General features: G+C 41.0%; 2 protein-coding genes across 15 annotated transcripts in view; one reads left to right on the forward strand and one right to left on the reverse strand.

The window, feature by feature from the left end:
* ACYP2 (acylphosphatase 2) overlaps positions 1–22,177 on the reverse strand; it is a 190,906-nt gene that overhangs the window by 63,878 nt on the left and 104,851 nt on the right. Inside the window, exon 4 of one of the 14 annotated variants that reach the window (XM_086326916.1) lies at positions 17,116–17,322. The exons of the other annotated variants lie outside the window; for them this stretch is intronic. Within the exon in view, the coding sequence (XP_086183042.1) occupies positions 17,316–17,322 (7 nt within the window). The 3' untranslated portion in view covers positions 17,116–17,315. Of the gene's footprint in view, positions 1–17,115; positions 17,323–22,177 lie in introns of those variants that run through there. 14 annotated transcript variants of the gene reach the window in all.
* On the forward strand, positions 1,165–2,368 carry TSPYL6 (TSPY like 6). The gene has a single exon (XM_086326920.1). The coding sequence runs from the start codon at positions 1,165–1,167 to the stop codon at positions 1,936–1,938; it is 774 nt and encodes a 257-aa protein (XP_086183046.1). The 3' UTR covers positions 1,939–2,368.

Consider the following 22,177-nt stretch of genomic DNA (forward strand, 5'->3'; position numbering starts at 1 on the left):
CTGATCTAAAGGGGAAAAATGATAAACTGCAATATATGATTAAAGACTTTTGTTCATTAAAAGACATCACTGCTGTTGCTGCTGCTCCTGCTGCTAAATCGCTTCAGCCATGTCCAACTCTGTGTGACCCCATAGACGGCAGCCCACCAGGTTCTGCCGTCCCTTGGATTCTCCAGGCAAGAACACTGGAGTGGGTTGCCATTTCCTTCTCCAAGATAGTGAAAAAGCAACTCAGAGGGGAAAAGATATTTGCAATACACAGATCTGAAAAATGATTTGTATCTAGCATGTACAATGGATTCCTACAACACAAAAAATACAGAATACGCAATAGAAAACGTGGAGCAAAGACTCTTAGACTTAACACAAAGCGGATATCCAAATGGTAAAATCAAAACCACGTGAAAGATTCTCAATTCCTCAGACATTAGGTACATGCACATTAAAACCACCGTGTGACAATATCACACATGCACCAGAATACTGAGAATAAAAAGGATGGCAGAACCTATAGAACTAGACTAGATGAGGTGGAGAGTGAGTGTCTACAGACTGAGGGGTGAGTATCGGGAAGCTGAAGGGTGGGTCTCCTGAGACTGCAGGGTGGGTGGCGCAATCCCCTGGTTTGCATGAGTGAGTCTTTTGTGAGGAAAACAGATGCCAACAAACAGCTGGTCAGGCTGGCCTACATGAGCGTCCCTGTTAGAGCCAAGGGATCCTTCCTCCCTAAGCCCATACCTTCACTACTCTGGACCACGCCCTGGGAGAACCGGACCGCAGCAGTGCCAGAAGCTTCTAGAGGAAACCCAGGTGCTGGTGGAGGTGAGTGAGGGCAGCTTGGAAACTGTTGCGCTCCCACCGCTCCAGCTTCCGGAGGAGGGGGGCGCACGCCAGGCCCCCGCGGACTCCAGCCCTACTCCCCAGCTCCCAAGTGCTGGGGCTCACAGTCGTGGAGTGGCCCGAGTGGGACTAGAGGAGGTCGAGCCACCCAGGGAGGGCAGGGAAGCAACCTCTGCCTCTGGGGCAGCCAACGGCAGCCTGGAAAATGGTTTTCAGTGTGAAACTGGTGGGGAGAAGGCCCTAGAAACCTGTGACACTGGGAGATCAGAGTCTGAGCTGACGGCTGCATGGAAGGCTGCGAAAGCAAAGACCGAAAGGGGCCCCATGTTCTCAGAAGCAGCGAACCAGGAGGAGAAGGTTGAAGTGGAGAAGCAGGTGGGTGAGGAAAGGGAAGCAGTGGAGGAACACAGAGGGGTAAAGGAGGCAAAGGACGACGCAGGGACCCCAACCCGGAGTGAGGGTCTCCACCTGAAGGCCCTGGACTCCAACCAGCTGGAAGTGGACGCTGGGGACGCTCAGGCTGACCCGGCCTTTCTCCAGGTGGAGCGCAGGTACAGGCGCGTGCGTGAACACTACCTCCAGTGGAGGAAGCACGTCATTCGGCACATCCCCGGCTTCTGGGTCACTGCCTTTCGGAACCACCCGCAGCTATCTGCCCTGATTAGAGGCAGAGATGCAGAGATATTCAGCTACTTAGCCAGTTTGGAGGTGAAGGAGCTCAGACATCCTAGGATGGGCTATAAATTCAAGTTCCTTTTTCGAAGAAACCGATTCTTCAGAAACAAGTGGCTTGTGAAGGAATACGAGGTCACACCCTCCGGCCAAGTGGTCTCCCTTTCCACTCCAATCATATGGCACCCGGGTCATGAAGCCCAGGTCTTCCTTTATAGGAACCAAGACCTCATGTGTGGCTTTTTTGCTTGGTTTTCAGACAACAGCCTTCCAGAGTCTGACAGGATTGCTGAGATTATCAAAGAGGACCTCTGGCCAAAGGCACTGCAATACTACCTATTGGATGAAGCACCCCATAGAGCTAGACTTCTCCAGATAAGGGAACCAGTGGAGACCCCCAGACCCCCTGGGTTCCAATCTGGCTAACCTTTGCTCTTGGGAATACTCCCGCACAGGTCCCCTGCCACCTCCTGCCCGACCTGGGCCTTGGCTACAGCAAGGGTATGCCTTTCACTGGTTTTGTGCTGACCTTTCTACACCTTCCGTGGACATTCAGTTCTCTTAGCTTTCACGACTGAGACCTTCGTGGCCACGCTGCTCCACTTCCCCATGGTCTTCTTGATGTCCTGTGTTAACACTACATGCGGTACCATGGTGGCTCACCTTCTTCTAAGTCAAACAAATGTAGATTTCTCTGCCTTTGTCAGCACTGCTTGGACACTGTTCCCAAGGCTTCTGGTCTGGTTACTACCACCTGGATTTTCAGCTATGTTTAAGAGCCTGTTTTACTCATTCTGCTTTGCACATGGCCTGTGGACAACTGCTGGGCATTAAATAAAGTCAAGAGAGAACAGCAGTGGGCTGCTTGGTCTCTGATTTATGCAACCCCATCGCTCTTCCTGCTTCTCTGATAACCTATTGCTGCCTGCAACTGGATGCAACGCCCACCCCCTTAGGCTGCCCCCTGCTGGATGAACATTTTCTAGACCTTGTTAGGTCCACTTTCTAGTTTTTGGTAAACAAGAATCTTCAGAATTGGTGGTAGACCCAGGTTTCCTGCCAGCAAGTAAAAGACCTTTCTATTTCTCCTCTGGGCTTTGCTGGTGGCTCAGATGGTAAAGAATCCGCCTACAATGCGGGAGACCTGGGTTTGATCCCTGGATTTGGAAGATCCCCTGGAGAAGGGAACGGCTACCCACTCCAGTATTTCTCCTCTAAAAGAACTCAATTCCTCACCATCACTCAGGAACCCTACTTTTACCATCAGGCAAGTGGTTGAGGGGATAAGTTAGACTCATTTACATGGCAAGGGTAATGATGGTGTCCTTGACAAGTATCAGGTTTTCTCAGCCTCAACCAGTAAAGCCATACAAAGGTTAGATACTTTCATTTGTCTCCCTTCTTCATCCTGAACATGATGAAGAGCCAGCAGTGCCAGGGCAAACAGTTCCTCTTCTCTTTCTCCCTCTCTTTCTTATATCTGTCCTATCTCTTTTTTTAAAAATGGTAGCTCAGAAACATCTGCAGAAGCAGGCTTTGCGGTTTAACTTGTGTGCGTGCTTAGTCGCTTCAGTCGTGTCTGACTCTCTGTGACCCCATGGACCATGGCCTGCCAGGTTCCTCTGTCCATGGGATTCTCCAGGCAAGAATACTGGAGTGGGCTGCCATTTCCCTCTCCAAATCTGACCTGAGACAAGCCAAAATGACCACCACAAGGAGGCAGTTTAACTTGGGTCTTTACTATTTCAAGAGGCAGAGAGATGGTCCTGTAAGGAGACTACCAGAGCCCTTACTCCTCTCTGCCGTCTTCCCAGCCATCACCCATCCTAGCAATACCCAGACAGTTTGAAGAAAGGTAGATGTATATGGAATGAATGGATGGGAGAACTGAAGAGACTGGGGTGACTGCCCGCCCTAAGAAAGAAAACTGAACAGACGCCCAGAGGCAGAAATGACCCAGGGAAAATATGGGCCTAGAATGAAAACTGGATTGACTGAGAGCCTGCAAGGAAGGGTATCTTCTCTTGTCAGTGGTGATGGAAGGAGAAATATTTTTCTCAGGATTGGGATGGGAGAACTGAAGGTAGTTGAAATACTAACTATGTTGCTGAAAGATGGGTTCTTTAAAGAAATTAAAACAATGCAATTATGTGGAAGATTAATACTATGTCCTTAATTTCACTAGTATTTAGTAAAACCTATTACTTTCTCTGTTTCTGTTTACTGGGAAGATGCGGCTGTATAGGTTTTCTTTTGCTTTCAGTTGAGAACATTTGAAAGGATGCTAATCTCTTTCTTGTACAATATGGAAATTTTTGTGAATATTCATGATGATTTTCAACTTGTTTCTGTTAAAACTGTATCTTTAGAAGTAAAATTGAATAACTTGGTCTTGCCAGACTCTGAAGACTTTGGAAATGATTGTCTTTATGGAAAAATAACACACAAAAATTTGTGGCTCTGTCTTCACAATTTATCCTGGTAACAACTTAATAATTGATATATATCTCTCTCTGAATGGCAGAAATACTTGGGAGGTTTCTCTGTAAAATTGGAAGTGTACCACTGGCATATTTTTCTTTCCTTATTTGCATGTTGGTAAAATAAAAGCATGTCAGTATAAAAAAAATAAACTAAAAAGAAAATAGCAAGGGTGGAAAAATACACAGAAAAATCAGAATGCATGAACACTACTCTTGGAAGAGTAGCTTGGTACAAATACTTTAGAAAATTGATTGGCAGCATCTATGCACACCCTCTGATCCAGCTCTGGGAACATACCCAACAGAAATACATACATATATATTCACAAAGACATGCATGGAAGTGTTTATAACAGCACAGTTCTAATAGAGGGAACTGCCCCCAGAATCCATCAACAGCAGAAAAAGTAAGTTTTAAAATAGTCACATGATGGAATGCTATGAGAAAATTTTAAAACTTTGCTTATATGAAATATTACAAAGGGATCTCACAAACATGAGCTTGGATGAAAGAAGCTAGATATAAGACTGCATGGATGCCAAGTTGCTTCAGTCATGGCCAAATCTGTGTGACCGTATGGACTGCAGCCCACCAAGCTCCTCTGTCCATGGGATTCTCCAGACAAGAATACTGGAGTGGGTTGCCATGCCCTCTTCCAGGGGATCTTCCCAACCCAGGGATTGAACCCGGGTCTCTTATATCTACCTGCATTGGCAGGTAGATTGTTTACCACTAGATTTCTTTACTTAAGCCATCTGGAAAGCCCCAGACACAGGAGTACATGCTGTACAATTCCATTTATATATGAATTTTAAAAACAGATAAAACAAATCTATGGTGGTAGAAGTTGAAATAGTGATTCTACAAAGAACAGTGAAGAGTCTGAGATTTTATTCTGCTTACAAACTATTATTTTAGTCTGCCTAGTTAATGGATGCTGAGTCACAGACAAAGAACCTTGCAACTCAAAAGTCTATGTCAATAGACTTCTTGACCCCTACTTCCTAATTATGCAATGTGAAGAAAGCCAGGTGACACCTGCACACATACTGGGCGGCATTACAGAAGAGGAACCTGAGTTTAGGTCACCACAGTCTTTCATAATGGGGAGTGAACATGCCTACCCTTTGCACTGAAGGGACACATCTTTAATTCATTAAACAGTATGAAAGTGTTAGTCACTCAGTCATATCCAACTCTTTGTGGTCCCGTTGGACTGTAGCCCACCAGGCTCCTCTGTCCATGCAATTCTACAGCCAATCCTTTCTCCAGGGGATCTTCCTGACCCAGGGATCGAACCCGGATTTCCCACATTGCAGGCAGATTCTTTCCCATCTGAGCCACCAGGGAAGTCCCATCAAGCAGTATAATAAAAGACAATAGTAAGAGATACAACTTTTCTATATTTTCAAGACTTAAGCAAAACTGCCCTTTCCTGTAGAGAAAAACATTCTCTGTTGTCTTTCAAGGCTATCTAAATAAGCTTGAAGAGATACTCTGAACAAAGGCAGGCAGTATCTCTGCTCACAAGATAGGCAGAAATATCAGAGACCCATGATCACTGTCTCCCCAACAGCTGCAGAGGATGGAAGGGCTGGTATCCCAATGACTGGAAGGGAGTGTGATGGTAGATTCTGAAGGGCTGGAGATGTCTGTCTTGATCTGGATGCTACATACATGGGTATATTCAATTTTCAGTGCTTCTTTGAGTTGTGCACTTGTGAAACATATTTTTCTATATGCATATTAATAAAATAAGCCTACTTAAGAAAAACAAAAATTGAAAAGAAACCCAAAGTAAGCAAAGAAAAAAAAAAAACCCATCATTTTTCTGGAACTTTAATGTGAGAAGATGATTGGCCAATTTAAAAGTATGTTTCAGATTTTGGGGGGGTAGGCTTTATAACCTATAGTCCATGTATTAGATTTCTAATAAGATCATTTTCTACACCACAAATGGTTAAAATCCATTTCCTGGGAGTAAATTTTTTATCTTGGTATGCGACATCAACCTTTAGTATTTATATTGCTCCTGCTCATTTTGTCAACTGACTTTTATCAGAGTTGAGTTGTAAACAGTTGATTAATCATGACTTGTGATAGTTCATTTTCAAAGCTTGGTTCTTCCAGCTAAATAAATGATAAAATTCACATATTACTTAACTCTGTTGTTCAGCAAAGATGATGCTATTTCTGAGACTTGGCCCCTTCATATACTTGCTTCTTAAAATGGTCTGTATCAGTTTCATATCCTTTCTTCTAAGCCCTCCCTTTATTTGAGATATAAATATTTCACTGAGTTAAAAACAGAGTTTCAAACTATACCTTTGGCACATGCCATAGAAGACAGCAATATTAATAGCAACAAAATCTTCTGCAAAACTAAAGAAAGCATTTACTTTGGCTTATTTGAACAAAATCTTTCCATTTCTGTATATTACAAGATATATTGGGACAATAAGGATACTTCAGAGCTTAAAATGGCAGATTTTTTAACATGAAGGATATAAAAACATGTAATAATATATAAGATCAACTAACTGCCTTTGGAACATAAGGTAGATTTAATTAGACTTTTTACAAACTATCAATTCATATCACACATTTTAATTTTAAATGGCATCCACATGGATGGCTCGCCCTGAATTTTCCAATGGCAAAATTTTCTCTTTGCTATTGGTAGCTGGAAGCAAAAGAGACATAGGATTCAATTTCAGAATCCTAAAATTCAAGTTTAGTCTGTCTTACCAAAATAGATGAGTATGGAAGAGGCGGTGGGTCGGATTTTTCAGTTTGGCATTAAACTAGGGTCTAGAGTGTTAAACGAATAGTGCACTGAGTTTTAAGTCGGACACCTGGTATCTGGGTTCTAAAGGGCTCAGCCATAAACTAGTGCTGTGCTAAGTGCCAGTGCTAAGTCACTTCAGCCATGTCCTCTGTCCATGGGGACTCTCCAGGCAAGAATATTGGAATGGGCTGCTATGTCCTCCTCCAGCCGAGCTTCCTGACCCAGGGATTGAACCCGGGTCCCCTGCATTGGTAGGCGGGTTCTTTACCACTAAGCCACTTGGGAAGCCCCCAAACTAGGCAAACCAATTAATTCTGAAGACACAGTTTTCCTCATCTTTTCAATAAGTTTGAAATGTCTTTTCTTCTAAATCTGGATTTACTTACCCTTAAATATAAGCCTTCCCCAAGGTTCTGTAGCCTCCCCAGCTTACTTTATCTCTGCTCTCCCTAGGTGACCTTAGCCACTTCCAGAGCTTCTGCCATCACCTCTGAGAAAAGGACTCAAATTGGAATCTCCAACCCTCAGTCCAAGACCAGGGTCTGACCTGTCCATTTGCACAGTGTTTCCAGAATTGCTCTCTTCCTTTCTCTGTTTTTACTTCAACATCTCTTGTCTATATTATTAGAAATCTCCAGGCTTCCCTTCTTGAATCTGATCTTTGTCTTCCCATCATTCACACTACTGACAAAGTGATCTAATCCCTTTTGCACAAATATCTTTGCACCACTGTGGAGGAGACATGGGTTCGATCCCTAATCTGTAAGATCCCACATACCACTGAGTGAGTAAGCCCATGCGCCACAGTGATTGCGCCTGTGCTCTAAAGCCTGGGAACCACAACCCAAGTGCCACAACTCCTGAGTCTGCGTGCCCTAGAACCTGTGTCCACCACCAGAGAAGCAACTGCAGTAAGGCCATGGACTGCATGCAACTAGAGAGCTGCCTGTGCTCGTGGCAACTAGAGAAAAGCCCACGCAGCAACGCAGACCCAGCACAGTCAGAAATAAAGTTACAAGACAAAAACACCACTGCCTACAGAAGACAGTCTTAACACCTTATAATTGCATTCAAGGGCAGTTCCAGTCAAGCCCCTGCCCAACACTCTTGCCAGAGTCCACTCACATCGGAGTCTGTGCTGTTCCTCAAGCAGCCCATACGCAGTCCTGCCTCTGTGCCTTTGCTCATGATGTTCCCATCGTGGATTCTCTTCCTCACTTTCTTATGTTTGGAAATCCGACCATTCCTTCTGAATTCAATTCAAATGCCATCTCCCCTAAATAGCCTCTGAAACCTCCTACTTCCCATAGAATTTATTTCATACAAGTTTATATCTGTTAGTTCTTTATATCTGTTAGTTCTTTATATGTGTTAGCAGTTTATATGCCCTTTTTCTCAATTTTAAGGGGCAAGATCATGTTTAGCTATTTTTTTTTTCTGTGATGAGTAATACATGGTCCCTGTCCTCAAGTAGCCTACAGTATTGCATAGAAGACAATGTACAGCATAAAATACTAAAATAAGGGCAACCATAGGGTTCCACAGGACTGTGCAAGAGCACTATTTCCCACACCAAAAGGTTAGGAGTACTAAGGAAGGCATATATTATATGAAGGTGGCTTTTAAGTGCCTTCCTAGATATCATATGGTAAGCTTCTTCACAGTGTGGAATTTATTTTTTCATCTATATATCCTTAAGGATACATATGTTTAGGAAAAATTACGCAGTCCAAAATTACTTAATGATTGTGTAAGCAAAAAATGCCTGAGTCCTTTTTAGCTCTAATGTGTAGAGTATGAATCATATTAATCTTTTGTACTAGTTTATTCCACTGAGTGGACAATGAGAAAAAATTAATTGGCTACTGAAAACCTAATTTTAAAAAGGTAATAACATAATTTTAGGCTTGATGTTTTAGGTTAAGTGTTAATTTCCATACCTGTCCATATAATTCCCAAGAAACAAGAGCCAGGGCAGATTTCAGTCAAATCCTCACAAGTGTCTTAGTTCTAAATCTCAGAAAGGAGGTTATGTTGATAACTGAGCTGTTCTGCAATTATAGATCAATTGAGTCAAAATTGTTATATTAGTTCCATGACCTGTAATTTCATGTAATTTAAAGAAAAACAGCAGGCTTTATTATAGCCCTTCAGTCCAGTTCATTTCAGTCACTCAGTTGTGTCCAACTATTTGCGACCCCATGGACTGCAGCATGCCAGGCTTCCCTGTCCATCACCAACTCCCAGAGCTTGCTCAAACTCATGTCTATCAAGTCGGTAATGCCATCCAACCATCTCATCCTCTGTCATCCCCTTCTCCTCCCGCCTTCAATCTTTCCCAGCACCAGGGTCTTTTCCCGTGAGTCAGTTCTTTACATCAGGTGGCCAAAGTATTGAAGTTTCAGCTTCAGCATCAGCCCTTCCAATGAATATTCAGGACTGATTTCCTTTAGGATGGACTGGTTAGATCTCCTTGCAGTCCAAGGGACTCTCAAGAGTCTTCTCCAACACCACAGTTCAAAAGCATCAATTATTTGGTGCTCAGCTTTCTTTATAGTCCAACTCTCACATCCATACATGACTACTGGAAAAACCATAGCTTTGATTAGATGGACCTTTGTAGGCAAAGTAATGTCCCTGCTTTTTAATATGCTGTCTAGGTTGGTCATAGCTTTTCTTCCAAGGAGCAAACGTCTTTTAATTTATTGGCTGCAGTCACCATCTGCAGTGATTTTGGAGCCCCAAAATATAAAGTCTTTCACTGTTTCCATTGTTCCCCATCTATTTGCCATGAAGTGATGGAACTGGATGCCATGATCTTAGTTTTCTGAATGTTGAGTTTTAAGCCAACTTTTTCACTTTCTTCTTTCACTTTCATCAAGAGACTCTAGTTCTTCTTCACTTTCTGCCATAAGGGTGGTGTCATCTGCATATCTGAGGTTACTGATATTCCTCCCAGCAATCTTGATTCCAGCTTGTGCTTCATCCAGCCCAGCATTTCTCATGATGTACTTTGCATATAAGTTAAATAAGCAGGGTGACAATTTACAGCCTTGATGTACTCCTTTCCCGATTTGGAACCAGTCTGTTGGTCCATGTCCATTATGTTTTTCCATAATGCCCATGTCCATTATAGCCCTTAACAACAGGCTATACTAATAACAGTTCTCATTCATTAAGGGCTACATTATAGTTTCACTTTCCTAAGCACTTCATGTACATTATTCTCTTAATCCTTATAACACTCTACAAGGCATTCCTGATTCCATTTTGCAGATTAGGAAAATGGGACTCATTTAAAGCCAGGATTCAAACCCAAGTCTGACTCCAGAATCCAGTAACTATACACAGGTAGAAATGCTACTAATATCTTTTTTACAGTAGAAAATAATTTGCCAAATGGATACGATTTTTCCCACTTGTATACAAATTTTCTTAGCATATAAAATGTTTACTAATTTTGATGTTTATTAATGAAAGTTATGACACATCAAAATCAGAAGTACAATACTTCTGATTGTTTTTTCCTTTAAGGATTGTAAACATGTTATGACCTAATTTCCTCAGCAATATGAATACCACCTACAAATGAATATAAGACACAGTGGCATTTTTTGACATATCTGTTGGTTCACATCTCTTTGCTAAAGCCACTGTCACAGCTGAAGCATATTTTCAGGTGTTCAAGTGGCTCCAACAAGCTTTTAGCCTTAATTCCAGGAGTAACCAGAAGTATTTGGAAGACAACACACTTTGTCCAAGAAGACCAAATAGCAGAGGTCTTCTGAGTAGGGAAGGGATTATGTCACTGTCTAAAAATCCTTAATAAACTTGGCTCCTTGGCAATGGCGAAGAATGCAGAGCCAAAGCACATATGAGATCCCAACAATATGATGGAAATAAAGGGATAAACAGGAAAATCTCAAGCAAAATGTACAACAGAGGAGAAAAATATTTATAAAAATTTTTCAGTGTTAATTTTGTGTAGCCAAAAGAACACTGGTGTGAGACCAAAGATAAAATGATTTTTAGTTCCAGCTTGTTTTCTAGTCTAATTTTGTGACTTCTGGAGGAAGTGATTAAAATTTATTACTATGATTCAGTTTATTACTCATGATAGGATTGAGGTAGACTAAAAAGTCTTCAGTTTCCTTTTAGAACTTTGATCTTATCACGCTAGGGAGACTGCAAATACACACCCCTCAATGGCACCCCACTCCGTACTCTTGCCTGGAAAATCCCATGGATGGAGGAGCCTGGTGGACTGCAGTCCATGGGGTTGCTAAGAGCCGGACACGACTGAGAGACTTCACTTTCACGTTTCACTTTCATGCATTGAAGAAGGAAATGGCAACCCACTCCAGTGTTCTTGCCTGGAGAATCTCAGGGACGGGGGAGCCTGGTGGGCTGTTGTCTATGGGGTCGCATAGAGTCGGACACGACTGAAGTGACTTAGCAGCAGCAGCAGCAAGGCTTTATTATTTAGGGATAGGTTTAAACTTAATAAAGAAATTAGATGGACACTTTCTTATCTTGATAAAATATACCCTGGTCTTAAAGTGATCCATCATGACTACTGGGGCAACAGTAGAAGCATTCCCACTAAAGTCAGGAACAAAGAAGGATGTTCGCTTGTCACCACAATTATTTAACAGACCATATTGTTAATAAGAGAGAGAAACTAAAAGTATAGAAACTCAGAAAAGGAAATAAAATTTATCACAATTTGTGATCATTATGGAAAATCTGACGTAGTCAACTGGAAAAGTACTATAAACAAGGAAATTTAGTTAAGGTAGCATGATACAAAATTACTATATATAGATATCAATACATTTCAGATGAACAAACATAGTGAGTTTAAAAGTGAAATGGGGAAAGACTCCATTTGCAATAGCAACAGTAAAAGATGAAATATCTAAGGAAAAAAATGTAAGAAATATGTAAGATTTACGAATACAATTTTCAAGCATTCCTGGAGGAGACAAAGAGAACAGCATACCAAGTTTTTAGATAGGATGTTTCAACCTCATAAAGTTATCCTTCCTAAACTAATTTAGAAATTTATTGTCATTACACTATGAAGGCCAAAAATTGAGAAAGGAGTGAGGGACAGACAAGCATATTTCAAAATACAGTTTTAAAAAATGGCAAGGAAAGGCCCCCAAATAAATAGAAATGAGGGGTTTACACATTTTAATGTAAAGCTACATACAAGAGTAAACAAGTGAATGAATAGGATGGAACAAGAAGTTTAGAAACAGACCCCCGTGCATGCGGAACATGGTGTATGATAAATACGGCGTCTGAAATCAGGGCAGAAAAGAAAACAGCTCAAAAAACTGTCTTCAGACAGCTGGAGAGTCATCTGTAATAAAATTAAGCTGGATTCATGTCTCATGCTACACAACCAGGTAAATTCCCAAAGAGCAAAGACTTAAATCTTAAAAATATAAAATCCTAAAAATACTATAAGAACAAAGGAGACCTTCTTTATTAACTTGGAGTGGGGAGATCTTTCTATTATGTAAAATCTGGAGGCATAAAGGGAAAATATTGATAAAATTAAATTGAAAAAGTAAAAAGTTTTTAATCTACACGGTAAGGATAAAATCCATAAGAAAGTCAAAAGAAAAATCACAAACTAGAAATGCATAAATTCATAACAAGCAGATTTGTAGAATGGTGAGAAAGGATGTATACGAAAGGGCTGCAAATTACTGATTCAGAGATTTGCCAAAGAAGGAAGTTAACTTCAGATTATGCAGTTGGCCATCCGTATCCATCAGTTCTACATCCAAAGATTCAACCAACTGCAGACTGAAATATATATTTAATTCCAGGAAGTTCCAAAAGCAAAACCTGAATTTGCCATGTGCCAGCAACAATTTACATAGCATTTGCATTGTATTAGGTATTGCAGGTAATGTAGAGATGATCTAAAATATTCAGGAGATTGTGCATAGATTATATGCAAACACTACACCATTTTATATAAGTGCCTTGAGCATCCTCAGATTTTGGGATCCACAGGGAGCCAATCCCACTTGAATACTGAGAGCTGAATGTATACTTTACCTAAAGCACCAAGTATACGTCAGATACAATCCTATTTCCCATATTAATGGAAGAAACCAATAATCACACCACCCCTGGGGTAAAATGAGTAGCAAGCTTGCAGCTGTCTCAAGGACATCAGTGATGGGCCGGGTCACCTCAGGATTACTAATTCTGTAAACGTATTCTACTTATCAAAACCTGGTGGTTCCATCCTGTTTGGTACTATGCTGTAATTGCTGCAGACTGCAATGACTGCCCTGCGAAAGTCACTTCTGCAGTAGTATGTGTGCGTTTGCACAGATTAACTCAAATGTTATGAATATGGCCAACCAGCCATTATGTTCACCAAGCGTGCAATGTCGTCATGGTGCCTGCACTTCTGTTGGGCCCGTTAAAAATACACAGGTAGCTTCTCTCATATACTATTAGCTCATCTGAAATAGCTTCATACTTCTAACAGCAATACATTCGATGAATAAATCGGTACTATATGATTTATCTCTTGAACAGAAATTTTATTTGATCATTCAGGAGAATATAACTACTTCCACTCCTGAGGTAAGTCTCTATCTCATAGAAGAAAAAATGTAAAACCGCAGAACTTTTTGCAGTATCTTCCCCCGTGTGACTTCATGTAGAAACAACACAATAATATCAGAGGTTTCAATTAAAGAAATTTGAGGGAAATCCCAGGGTTGTTGCACCTGGAATCTTTTCAGTTAATTTTTTTCAAGCTAGGCCTACCTCTTGAGCACCTGAGAACACATTTCAAATACGTTTTACTAATAGAAGGTTTCTTAGGTTCAATATCACATTTAAAGCAGCTGGAAATTTTAGAACAGTCCAAGTATATACTTGGCTATTTCCATGGAAATTTGGACGAGGGTCAGCTGGCATATGTCATAAATGGTTTCCCATGATATGCCAAAATTACAGATTAATTCAATTTATAATAACTGAATTGACTTAATTAAAAATCTTTCATTGGAAGGTGTTTGCTCAGAGGAGGCAGAGTGCTCCACTTTGGGACTCCTTGCTCCACTTTGGGACTCCTTGCTCCAAGGGTGAAAAGAATATAATCCATGGGCCATGTCTATGGCCACTTGTTCTCCAGCTAGCCAAAGGCAAAGAAAAGAACAAAAATAAAGTGAAGTTTTTACCAAGAAAAACAAAAAGTTGTGAAACCTCTTTACTTCAATAAGAATCAAACTCATCCCTTCGGCCTGAATGTTTTCTTTCCAGAATTATTAAAATAAATTGCTAGATCTGGATTCCATGGCAAAGGTAAAAGAGATCTCATTTCGCAGCTTAAGCCGTTGAAGTCAGAAAAACACAGTCAAGGTCAGGCTGTTAGGTAATAAATCCCTAGGTCTAGCCCTCAGGCTTTCTGACTCCTATCTCATTGTGTCCCTCAATCCTTTTGTGGAAGGGCTGCTCGTTTCACAGAGATGCTCATCTTAATTGCAACCATTGTGAGACTTCCCTGGTGGTCCAGAGGTTAAAACTCCAAGCTCCCACTGCAGGGGGCACAGGTTTAATCCCTGGTCAGGGAACTAAGATCTCACATGCCATGTAGCACAACCAAACAATGAGAAAAGACTGCATGAATTTGCATGTTCTCTGGAGAAACCCAATGCTCCATAACAACTATAAATTGCACCCTTATAAGCCTCAGTCTTGGGAATTTTTACTTGTTACGGTATTGATGAGGGAGGGAATGCTGAAATGACATTCCCTTATTGCTGACGTCCACTAAAAATGGGAAAACTAAAAGTTAGAGAATGAGAAAAGTATTTATGTCTTTAAGTGTGCTATAGGAGCTCTGATTAGAGACAACTTTTTCAAGTTCTTAGAAAAAGAAACATCTCAACAGTGGACAAGGGAGTGATTTCTCCAGGCTACAAAAGTTATGAAGTGTTACTTTTTGGGAAAAGGCAATTTTCTTGTATGAGTCTCTGTTTGCCACATCTTGGTATGCATGCAGGTTGACTGCTGAATGAGGTGTGTTTTCCACCATAAATTAATAAACTGATCATCTACTTTTTCACTCTTAGTTCAAGGATTGTGGCTTCATTCCTCATGTAAAATTTAGCTTATAAAAATACACTACTGAGATATGGTGACACACTCCCTACCCGCCACACTTCTGTGGGTGTGCTCAATCCTACCCACCTTCATTACAATAACCCCAGACCCCTCTCAACCATCCTTGGGGTCACACAGGTAGGAATACAATTTTATCTTCATTCTGAGAAGAAATTCCCACCTCTAATGACAGAACTCTCAGCCCCTGGGCTACTGGGGTTACACTTTCTTCTGGGGAATGCTCGTCATTTTTAATTGGTGAGTAAATGTACAATTTTTTACATAAATGCTTTAAATTTGGGACTTATTTTTAAGGTACATAGTTCTCACAGATCAGATCAGATCAGTCGCTCAGTTGTGTCCAACTCTTATAAGTTCATATGTAAACATATGACTATTTAGAAATATTTCCCAGTTTCTTCTTCCCTCTTCCACCATGAAAACAGCTTTTTGGCTTTCTGGTGAGCCATGACTAAGCTCCTCTATTTAGAGCTTGTCTGCCATCCCACCTTCTTAGGTCACCATGGGTGGTAAAGTAAGAATCATATTAAATTTTAGCTCAGCTGTGATAATGCTGTGTCCCTTTCTAACCCTGGTGGCTTAGACAACCCCCTGGGGTTTCTTAGTCATTATGAGCTCAGTGCTTCTAACAGGGACAGATGGCACAGCCCCAAACACTCCTACTTCAGCTTACAATCCTACTTCAGAGGTGAGGAATGAGAGGAGCAGTCAGGTGCTGGATGCTTTCCTCCTCAACTTTGCCACGAAGCATTTATTCACCTCATTATTCTAGACTAGAAAATACATGGGCAGTAGGGGAAGTTCTGAGTTGATAACTGTCGGTTCCATTTCTGTGTTGAAACTGACTGAAAGCACAAGCCAGAGGCCATGCTTGCTCTCTTTATAGGCAGCGAATGTGAGAGTGTGGCTTCTTTTCTTTCAGGCAGGATCCCCTTGAGACATTCCTGGAAGAGCAGCATAGGCCGTGAACATCAGGAAGACATGCTGATCTCAGGCTAGAAAAATACTGGAGGTGCCAGTGAGGCAAAAATATTACTATTAGAGGAGTCAGTTCTCCAGCCAAGGAGCTTTGACCTACACTATGATTCTAAGTAGCTATAATGACAGCATACGGTGTGTAGGTCTAGGCATGGTAAGTAGATTTGTGATTTATTTAGGGAAATAAATTTACAAAAGATAAGTAGAAGATCAGAGTTAGGTTTTTGGCCTATAAAAAATGATGTGTTCACGTGAGTCCCTAAATAGCTACATAATAAACAGATACCTCGACAAACCACAAATGAAGTAGTAGCCCAGGCATTACCCAGGTGCTGGCCAATTTAGCCTTTGTACTTACAAGCATTCACAATATTTTGCAAAAATAATTAAGTTTTTTATGTGCATTTGCTGTAATTTCACTCTAAGACAAATACTCGAAGAGTTTTGAATGTACCTATTCATTAATTCACTGGAAAATAATGCATATTATTTGGTAGGTGCTATGAACACTCCCGGAGAAGGCAATGACAACCCACTCCAGTGTTCTTGTCTGGAGAATCCCAGGGATGGGGGAGCCTGGTGGGCTGCCGTCTATGGGGTCGCAGAGTCAGAACAACTGAAGCGACTTAGCAGCAGCAGCATGAACACTTCCAAAATTTGTACATTGAAGCCCTAACTTCACTGTGATGGCATCTGGACATGGGGCCTCTGCGAGATAATTAGGTTGTATGATATCAAGAGCTGGGTCCCTAATGGTGGGATTAGTGCCCTTACAGGAAAAGGAAGAGACACCAGAGCTTGCTCTCTCTGCCACATGAGAACACAGTAAGAAGGCAGCCACCTGCAAGCCAATCCTCACCAGACCATGACCATGCTGGCACCCAGATCTTAGATTTCTAGCCTCCAGAACTTAGAGAAAATAAGTCTCTGTTGTTTAAGCCACCTAGTCTATGATATTTTATTATGACAGTCCAAGCTGCCTAATGCAGTAGGTTTAATTTTCTTTCATTAAAAGCCTTTAAAAATTTATGGAACATACGTCTAAACTAAATGATGAGACACCAACTAATTTAAACTAATTAAAGCAATATTTCCAAACATGCTTATGTTCCATTTTGCTCTTTTAAGTGAGAATCACAGGAAGAAATGTGATCAATGACACTATCTTCACACACAAAAGAACAAAATATGTTAGAATACTTGCTTAGTTTATTTCTCCTTGTCTGCTTTCTTCACTATCATGAGAGAACTCGATCTTCTTATATTCATCATCCATTAGTCATTCATTTGTCCCATAGTTGTTTATTGAGCATTTAACTCTACTTCAGATACTATTCCAAGGATTGCAATATAGCTGGGAACAAAAAAGTCTCCTCTCTCATGGAGTTTATTTTCTAATGAAAGGAGACAGAAAATAAACAAATACATGTTAAATATATACTGTGTCATATTTAATAAGTACTGTGAATAAGCTGAAACCAGGTAAAGGATTAGAGCACAATGTGGGTAGAAGAGGAGGAATCTAGTAATAATTTTGAAAACATGATCAGGGAAAGCCTCTCTGAGAAAACCACATTTTACCAGAGACCTGACTCAGGCAAAGGAATGAATCTCAGAGGGAAACATCAATAACCTCAGATATGCAGATGACACCACCCTTACGGCAGAAACTGAAGAAGAACTAAAGAGCCTCTTGAGGAAAGTGAGAGAAGAGTGAAAAATCTGGCTTATAAGTTCAACATTCAGAAAACTAAGATCATGGCATCTGGTCCTATCACTTCATGGCAAATAGATGGGGAAACAATGGAAACAGAGGCAGACTTTATTTTTTGGGTCTCCAGAATCACTGCAGATGGTGACTGCAGCCATGAAATTAAAAGACGCTTACTCCTTGGAAGAAAAGTTATGAACCTAGGCAGCATATTAAAAAGCAGAGACATTAGTTTGCCAACAAAGGTCCGTCTAGTCAAGGCTATGGTTTTTCCAGTAGTTATGTATGGATGTGACAATTGGACTATAAAGAATGCTGAATGCCGAAGAATTGATGCTTTTGAACTGTGGTGTTGGAGAAGACTCTTGCGAGTCCCTTGGACTGCAAGGAGATCCAACCAGTCCATCCTAAAGGAAATCAGTCCTGAATATTCATTGGAAGGACTGATGCTGAAGCTGAAGCTCCAAGACTTTGGTCACTTGATGCAAAGAGCTGACTCATTTGAAAAGACCCTGATGCTGGGAAAGACTGAGGGCAGGAGGAGAAGGGGATGACAGAGGATGAGATAGTTGGATGGTATCGCCCACTGAATGGACATGACTTTGAGTAACCTCCGGGGTCTGGTGATGGACAGGGAGGCCTGGTGTGCTGCAGTCCTTGGGGTCACAGAGTTGGACATGACTGAGGGACTGAACTGAATAACTAGATCTAGGAAATCTTAACCTTTGGAAAGAATATACAGTTGTATAGTTTTTAGGGCTGTTATAAAATATGGAGGTAGTCGGATAAACACTACTTGCTTTTTATTTTTTTCCTCCATGAAATAAAAGACAGGACTAGCAAATGAGAACTATTTAAATAAATGATTTTCCAAACTGAATATTCACTGTGTCTTCTAAGGATACAAATCTAGAGCTCCTCAAATTACAGATATCCTCCAATAGTTATTATAAACATCAGAAACAAGTAATATGAATAATTAAACAATTTCGTATTCAATTATTCTTCCTAATAATCTTCCAAATGGCTTAGCAAAATCTACAATCAACAAATTACATAACATACTATGGTTTTTAAAAAATAATAAATAAGAGTAACAACTTTGATTATGCCATAAGACATATGTGAAAGGATTCTATTGAATTTTTCAATTATGGTATGAAAATTCATCTCCCTGTTCCACAGTCCTTGAGTATTTCAATGTCATTGCTATATGACCTCCCACCATCTCCCACAGAAGCAGGGGCTGCTGTAGTGGAGAAATAATATTAGTAAAATTAGCCTCTTGCCAGGAACTCTAACCCAGTTGGGTTAGTTTGTAATGGCCTACCTGGCTCCCTGCCCCTGCTTCTTTCCGTCTGAGCCGAATCTATTAAATTAACCTGACTCCAAGTTAGGCATCTGACTCCAGGGCCAACTCCAGCCCTCAGCAGGGGAGATAACATAAGAAAACCTCTGTCAAGATCTTCCTGCCTCTGCCCTGAATTACTGTTTCTCTGATTTTTACTCCAGTGCACCATGACTGGGTCCTTGTCTTGGATCCCAGTTTCCTGTGGCTGGGTTTCTCACTGCGAAGTCTTAATCTCTTGGTTACAGGTCCCTAATACTTAGTGGGAGACTCCCATACCAAAGTCCTTTGGGATGAACTTTTTTTTAGGATTACCTTGATATTTAAGGTATTTGTGCCACTTCCTAAAGAATCTAGAACTTCGCCTCTGTTGGGGCCATATTCCACCAATCTGCACCAAACCCTCCCCATTAACACTTACGGATGGTCTAGACTTTCAGATTCATGGGAGGCAGTATGGCATTCTGGTTAACGACATGGTTTCTGCAATCAGGTTCCCTGGATCTAAAAGCTAGCAGAGCTGTGAATGACCTTAAATAAGACTCTTAATCTCTTTATACCTTGATTTCTTCATCTCCACAATAGGGATAAAGACAACATCTGCCTTGCAAATGGATATCTAACCAATAGATAATATATATTACTGTATCTAATCAACATTGAGCACTCTTTAAATATTGTTGTTGTTTAGTCATTAAGTCATATCTGACTCTTTGCTACCCCAAGGACTGCAGCCCTCCAGGCTCCTCTGTTCATGGGATTTCCCAGACAAGAATACTGGAGTGGGTTGTCATTTCCTTCTTCAGGGAATTTTCCCGACCCAGGTATCAAAGCTAGATCTCCTGTATTACAGGCAGATTCTTTACCGCTGAACCACTTGGGCAACACTCTTTAAATGTTAGCTTGTTGCCATTATTATGGTTCTTATCTACCCATTTATAGAATTATAGTCTGTATTATTATTTTACTCCCTGTTTAATGCTGAAGATCTGCCTGATCCTATATGTCTAATATTTTCTGATCTATTCTGTACTTTATGTAAATTCCTCCTTCCTAATTTATAGCAAATTTGGAAAACTCAGCAGTGGCCACAGGACTGGAAAAGGTCAGTTTTCATTCCAATCCCAAAGAAAGGCAATGACAAGGAATGACCACACAATTGCACTCATCTCACACGCTAGTAAAGTAATGCTCAAAATTCTTCAAGCCAGGCTTCAGCAATATGTGAACCGTGAACTTCCAGATGTTCAAGCTGGTTTTAGAAGAGGCAGAGGAACCAGAGATCAAATTGCCAACCTGCGCTGGATCATTGAATAAGCAAGAGAGTTCCAAAAAAACATCTATTTATGCTTTATTGACTATGCCAAAGCCTTTGACTGTGTGGATCACAATAAACTGTGGAAAATTCTGAAAGACAGGGGAATACCAGACCACCTGACCTGCCTCTTGAGAAATCTGTATGCAGGTCAGGAAGCAACAGTTAGAACTGGACATGGAACAGCAGACTGGTTCCAGATAGGAAAAGGAGTATGTCAAGGCTGTATATTGTCACCCTGCTTATTTAACTTATATGCAGAGTACATCATGAGAAACACTGGGCTGGAAGAAACACAAGCTGGAATCAAGATTGCCGGGAGAAATATCAATAACCTCAGATATGCAGATGACACCACCCTTATGGCAGAAAGTGAAGAGGAACTAAAAAGCCTCTTGATGAAGCTCAACATTCAGAAAACGAAGATCACGGCATCTGGTCCCATCACTTCATGGGAAATAGATGGGGAAACAGTGGAAACAGTGTCAGACTTTATTTTGGGGGGCTCCAAAACCACTGCAGATGGTGACTGCAGCCATGAAATTAAAAGACGCTTACTCCTTGGAAGGAAAGTTATGACCAACCTAGATAGCATATTGAAAAGCAGAGACATTACTTTGCCAACAAAGGTCCATCTAGTCAAGGCTATGGTTTTTCCAGTGGTCATGTATGGATGTGAGAGTTGGACTGTGAAGAAGGCTGAGCACCAAAGAATTGATGCTTTTGAACTGTGGTCCCTTGTCTGCAAGGAGATCCAACCAGTCTGTTCTAAAGGAGATCAGTCCTGGGTGTTCTTCGGAAGCACTGATGCTGAGGCTGAAACTTCAATACTTTGGCCACCTGACGCAAAGAGCTGACTCATTGCCAAAGACCCTGATGCTGGGAGGGATTGGAGGCAGGAGGAGAAGGGGACGACAGAGGATGAGATGGCTGGATGGCATCACCAACTTGGTGCACATGAGTTTGGGTGAACTCCAGGAGTTGGTGATGGACAGGGAGGCCTGGCGTGCTGTGATTCATGGGGTTGCAAAGAGTCGGACACGACTGAGCAACTGAACTGGGCTGGATTTATAGTAAATGTGATCTCTTTCCCTAAAGAAAGTAATAAGGCACTGAAATTCATTACTTCCATCTATCTTCCTTTCCTTTAAAAGAGGAAGGGGCTGTTCTATTGTTCAACCAGTCTGAGTCTGTCCATATTTCTCTTTATCTATGAGATTCTACTTTCATAGCCACTCTGGCTTATCTTGAAGAGCAGCTGGGTTTAGCTTTCTGAGAAGATGATTTGGAAGTTTTGCAAAAATCAAACCATAATGGTGGCAGCTTTGAGTACTGGCCTGTTTCATTCGTATAAGGCCACTTAGATCCTCAGTCCTGGAGATTTTAAGCTCTGAGCTCAGAGGTGGAATCTGAAAACAATCGTGTGGAACTCTGCACCTCACTTCATAGTCCCAAATATTTGTGGAATTTTTATAAAATATGAAAAAGAATAAGGATTAAATGATACAACATCCATTTACACAATTCTGTTCTTATTCTACGCAATGTTGGTACCAGTATTCATGCACATAACAATACCTTAGGTTAACAAAGTCATAAAATATCACTATTCCAGATATTTTAAAACTGTATCATAAAGAGTGTTACATGTGTGACAGTTTCAGAAGCAGGGGAGCCAGAATAAGTGTGCATATGCTATAAGTCAAGTAAGAGAAATAAGAGATAGAAAAAAGGATTTACTCCAAACTCCTAAAGAAGAATCAAACAAAAACCCCAGTCCCTAAACATCTAGTACTAAGCTAAACTGCCCCAGATTAGGGGGTTGAGGAGGAGATTGTTACTCATTCTTTGAAAAACAGATACTCTAAACACACA

The sequence above is a fragment of the Bos grunniens genome, chromosome 11, assembly GCF_055505025.1.
Source record: "Bos grunniens cultivar Pamir isolate PY7600 chromosome 11, Bosgru_T2T1.0, whole genome shotgun sequence".
Classification (NCBI taxonomy): domain Eukaryota; kingdom Metazoa; phylum Chordata; class Mammalia; order Artiodactyla; family Bovidae; genus Bos; species Bos grunniens.

Coding starts and splice junctions, on each gene's coding strand:
- TSPYL6 (XM_086326920.1), top strand. CDS start 1,165: ATGTTCTCAGAAGCAGCGAACCAGGAGGAGAAGGTTGAAGTGGAGAAG.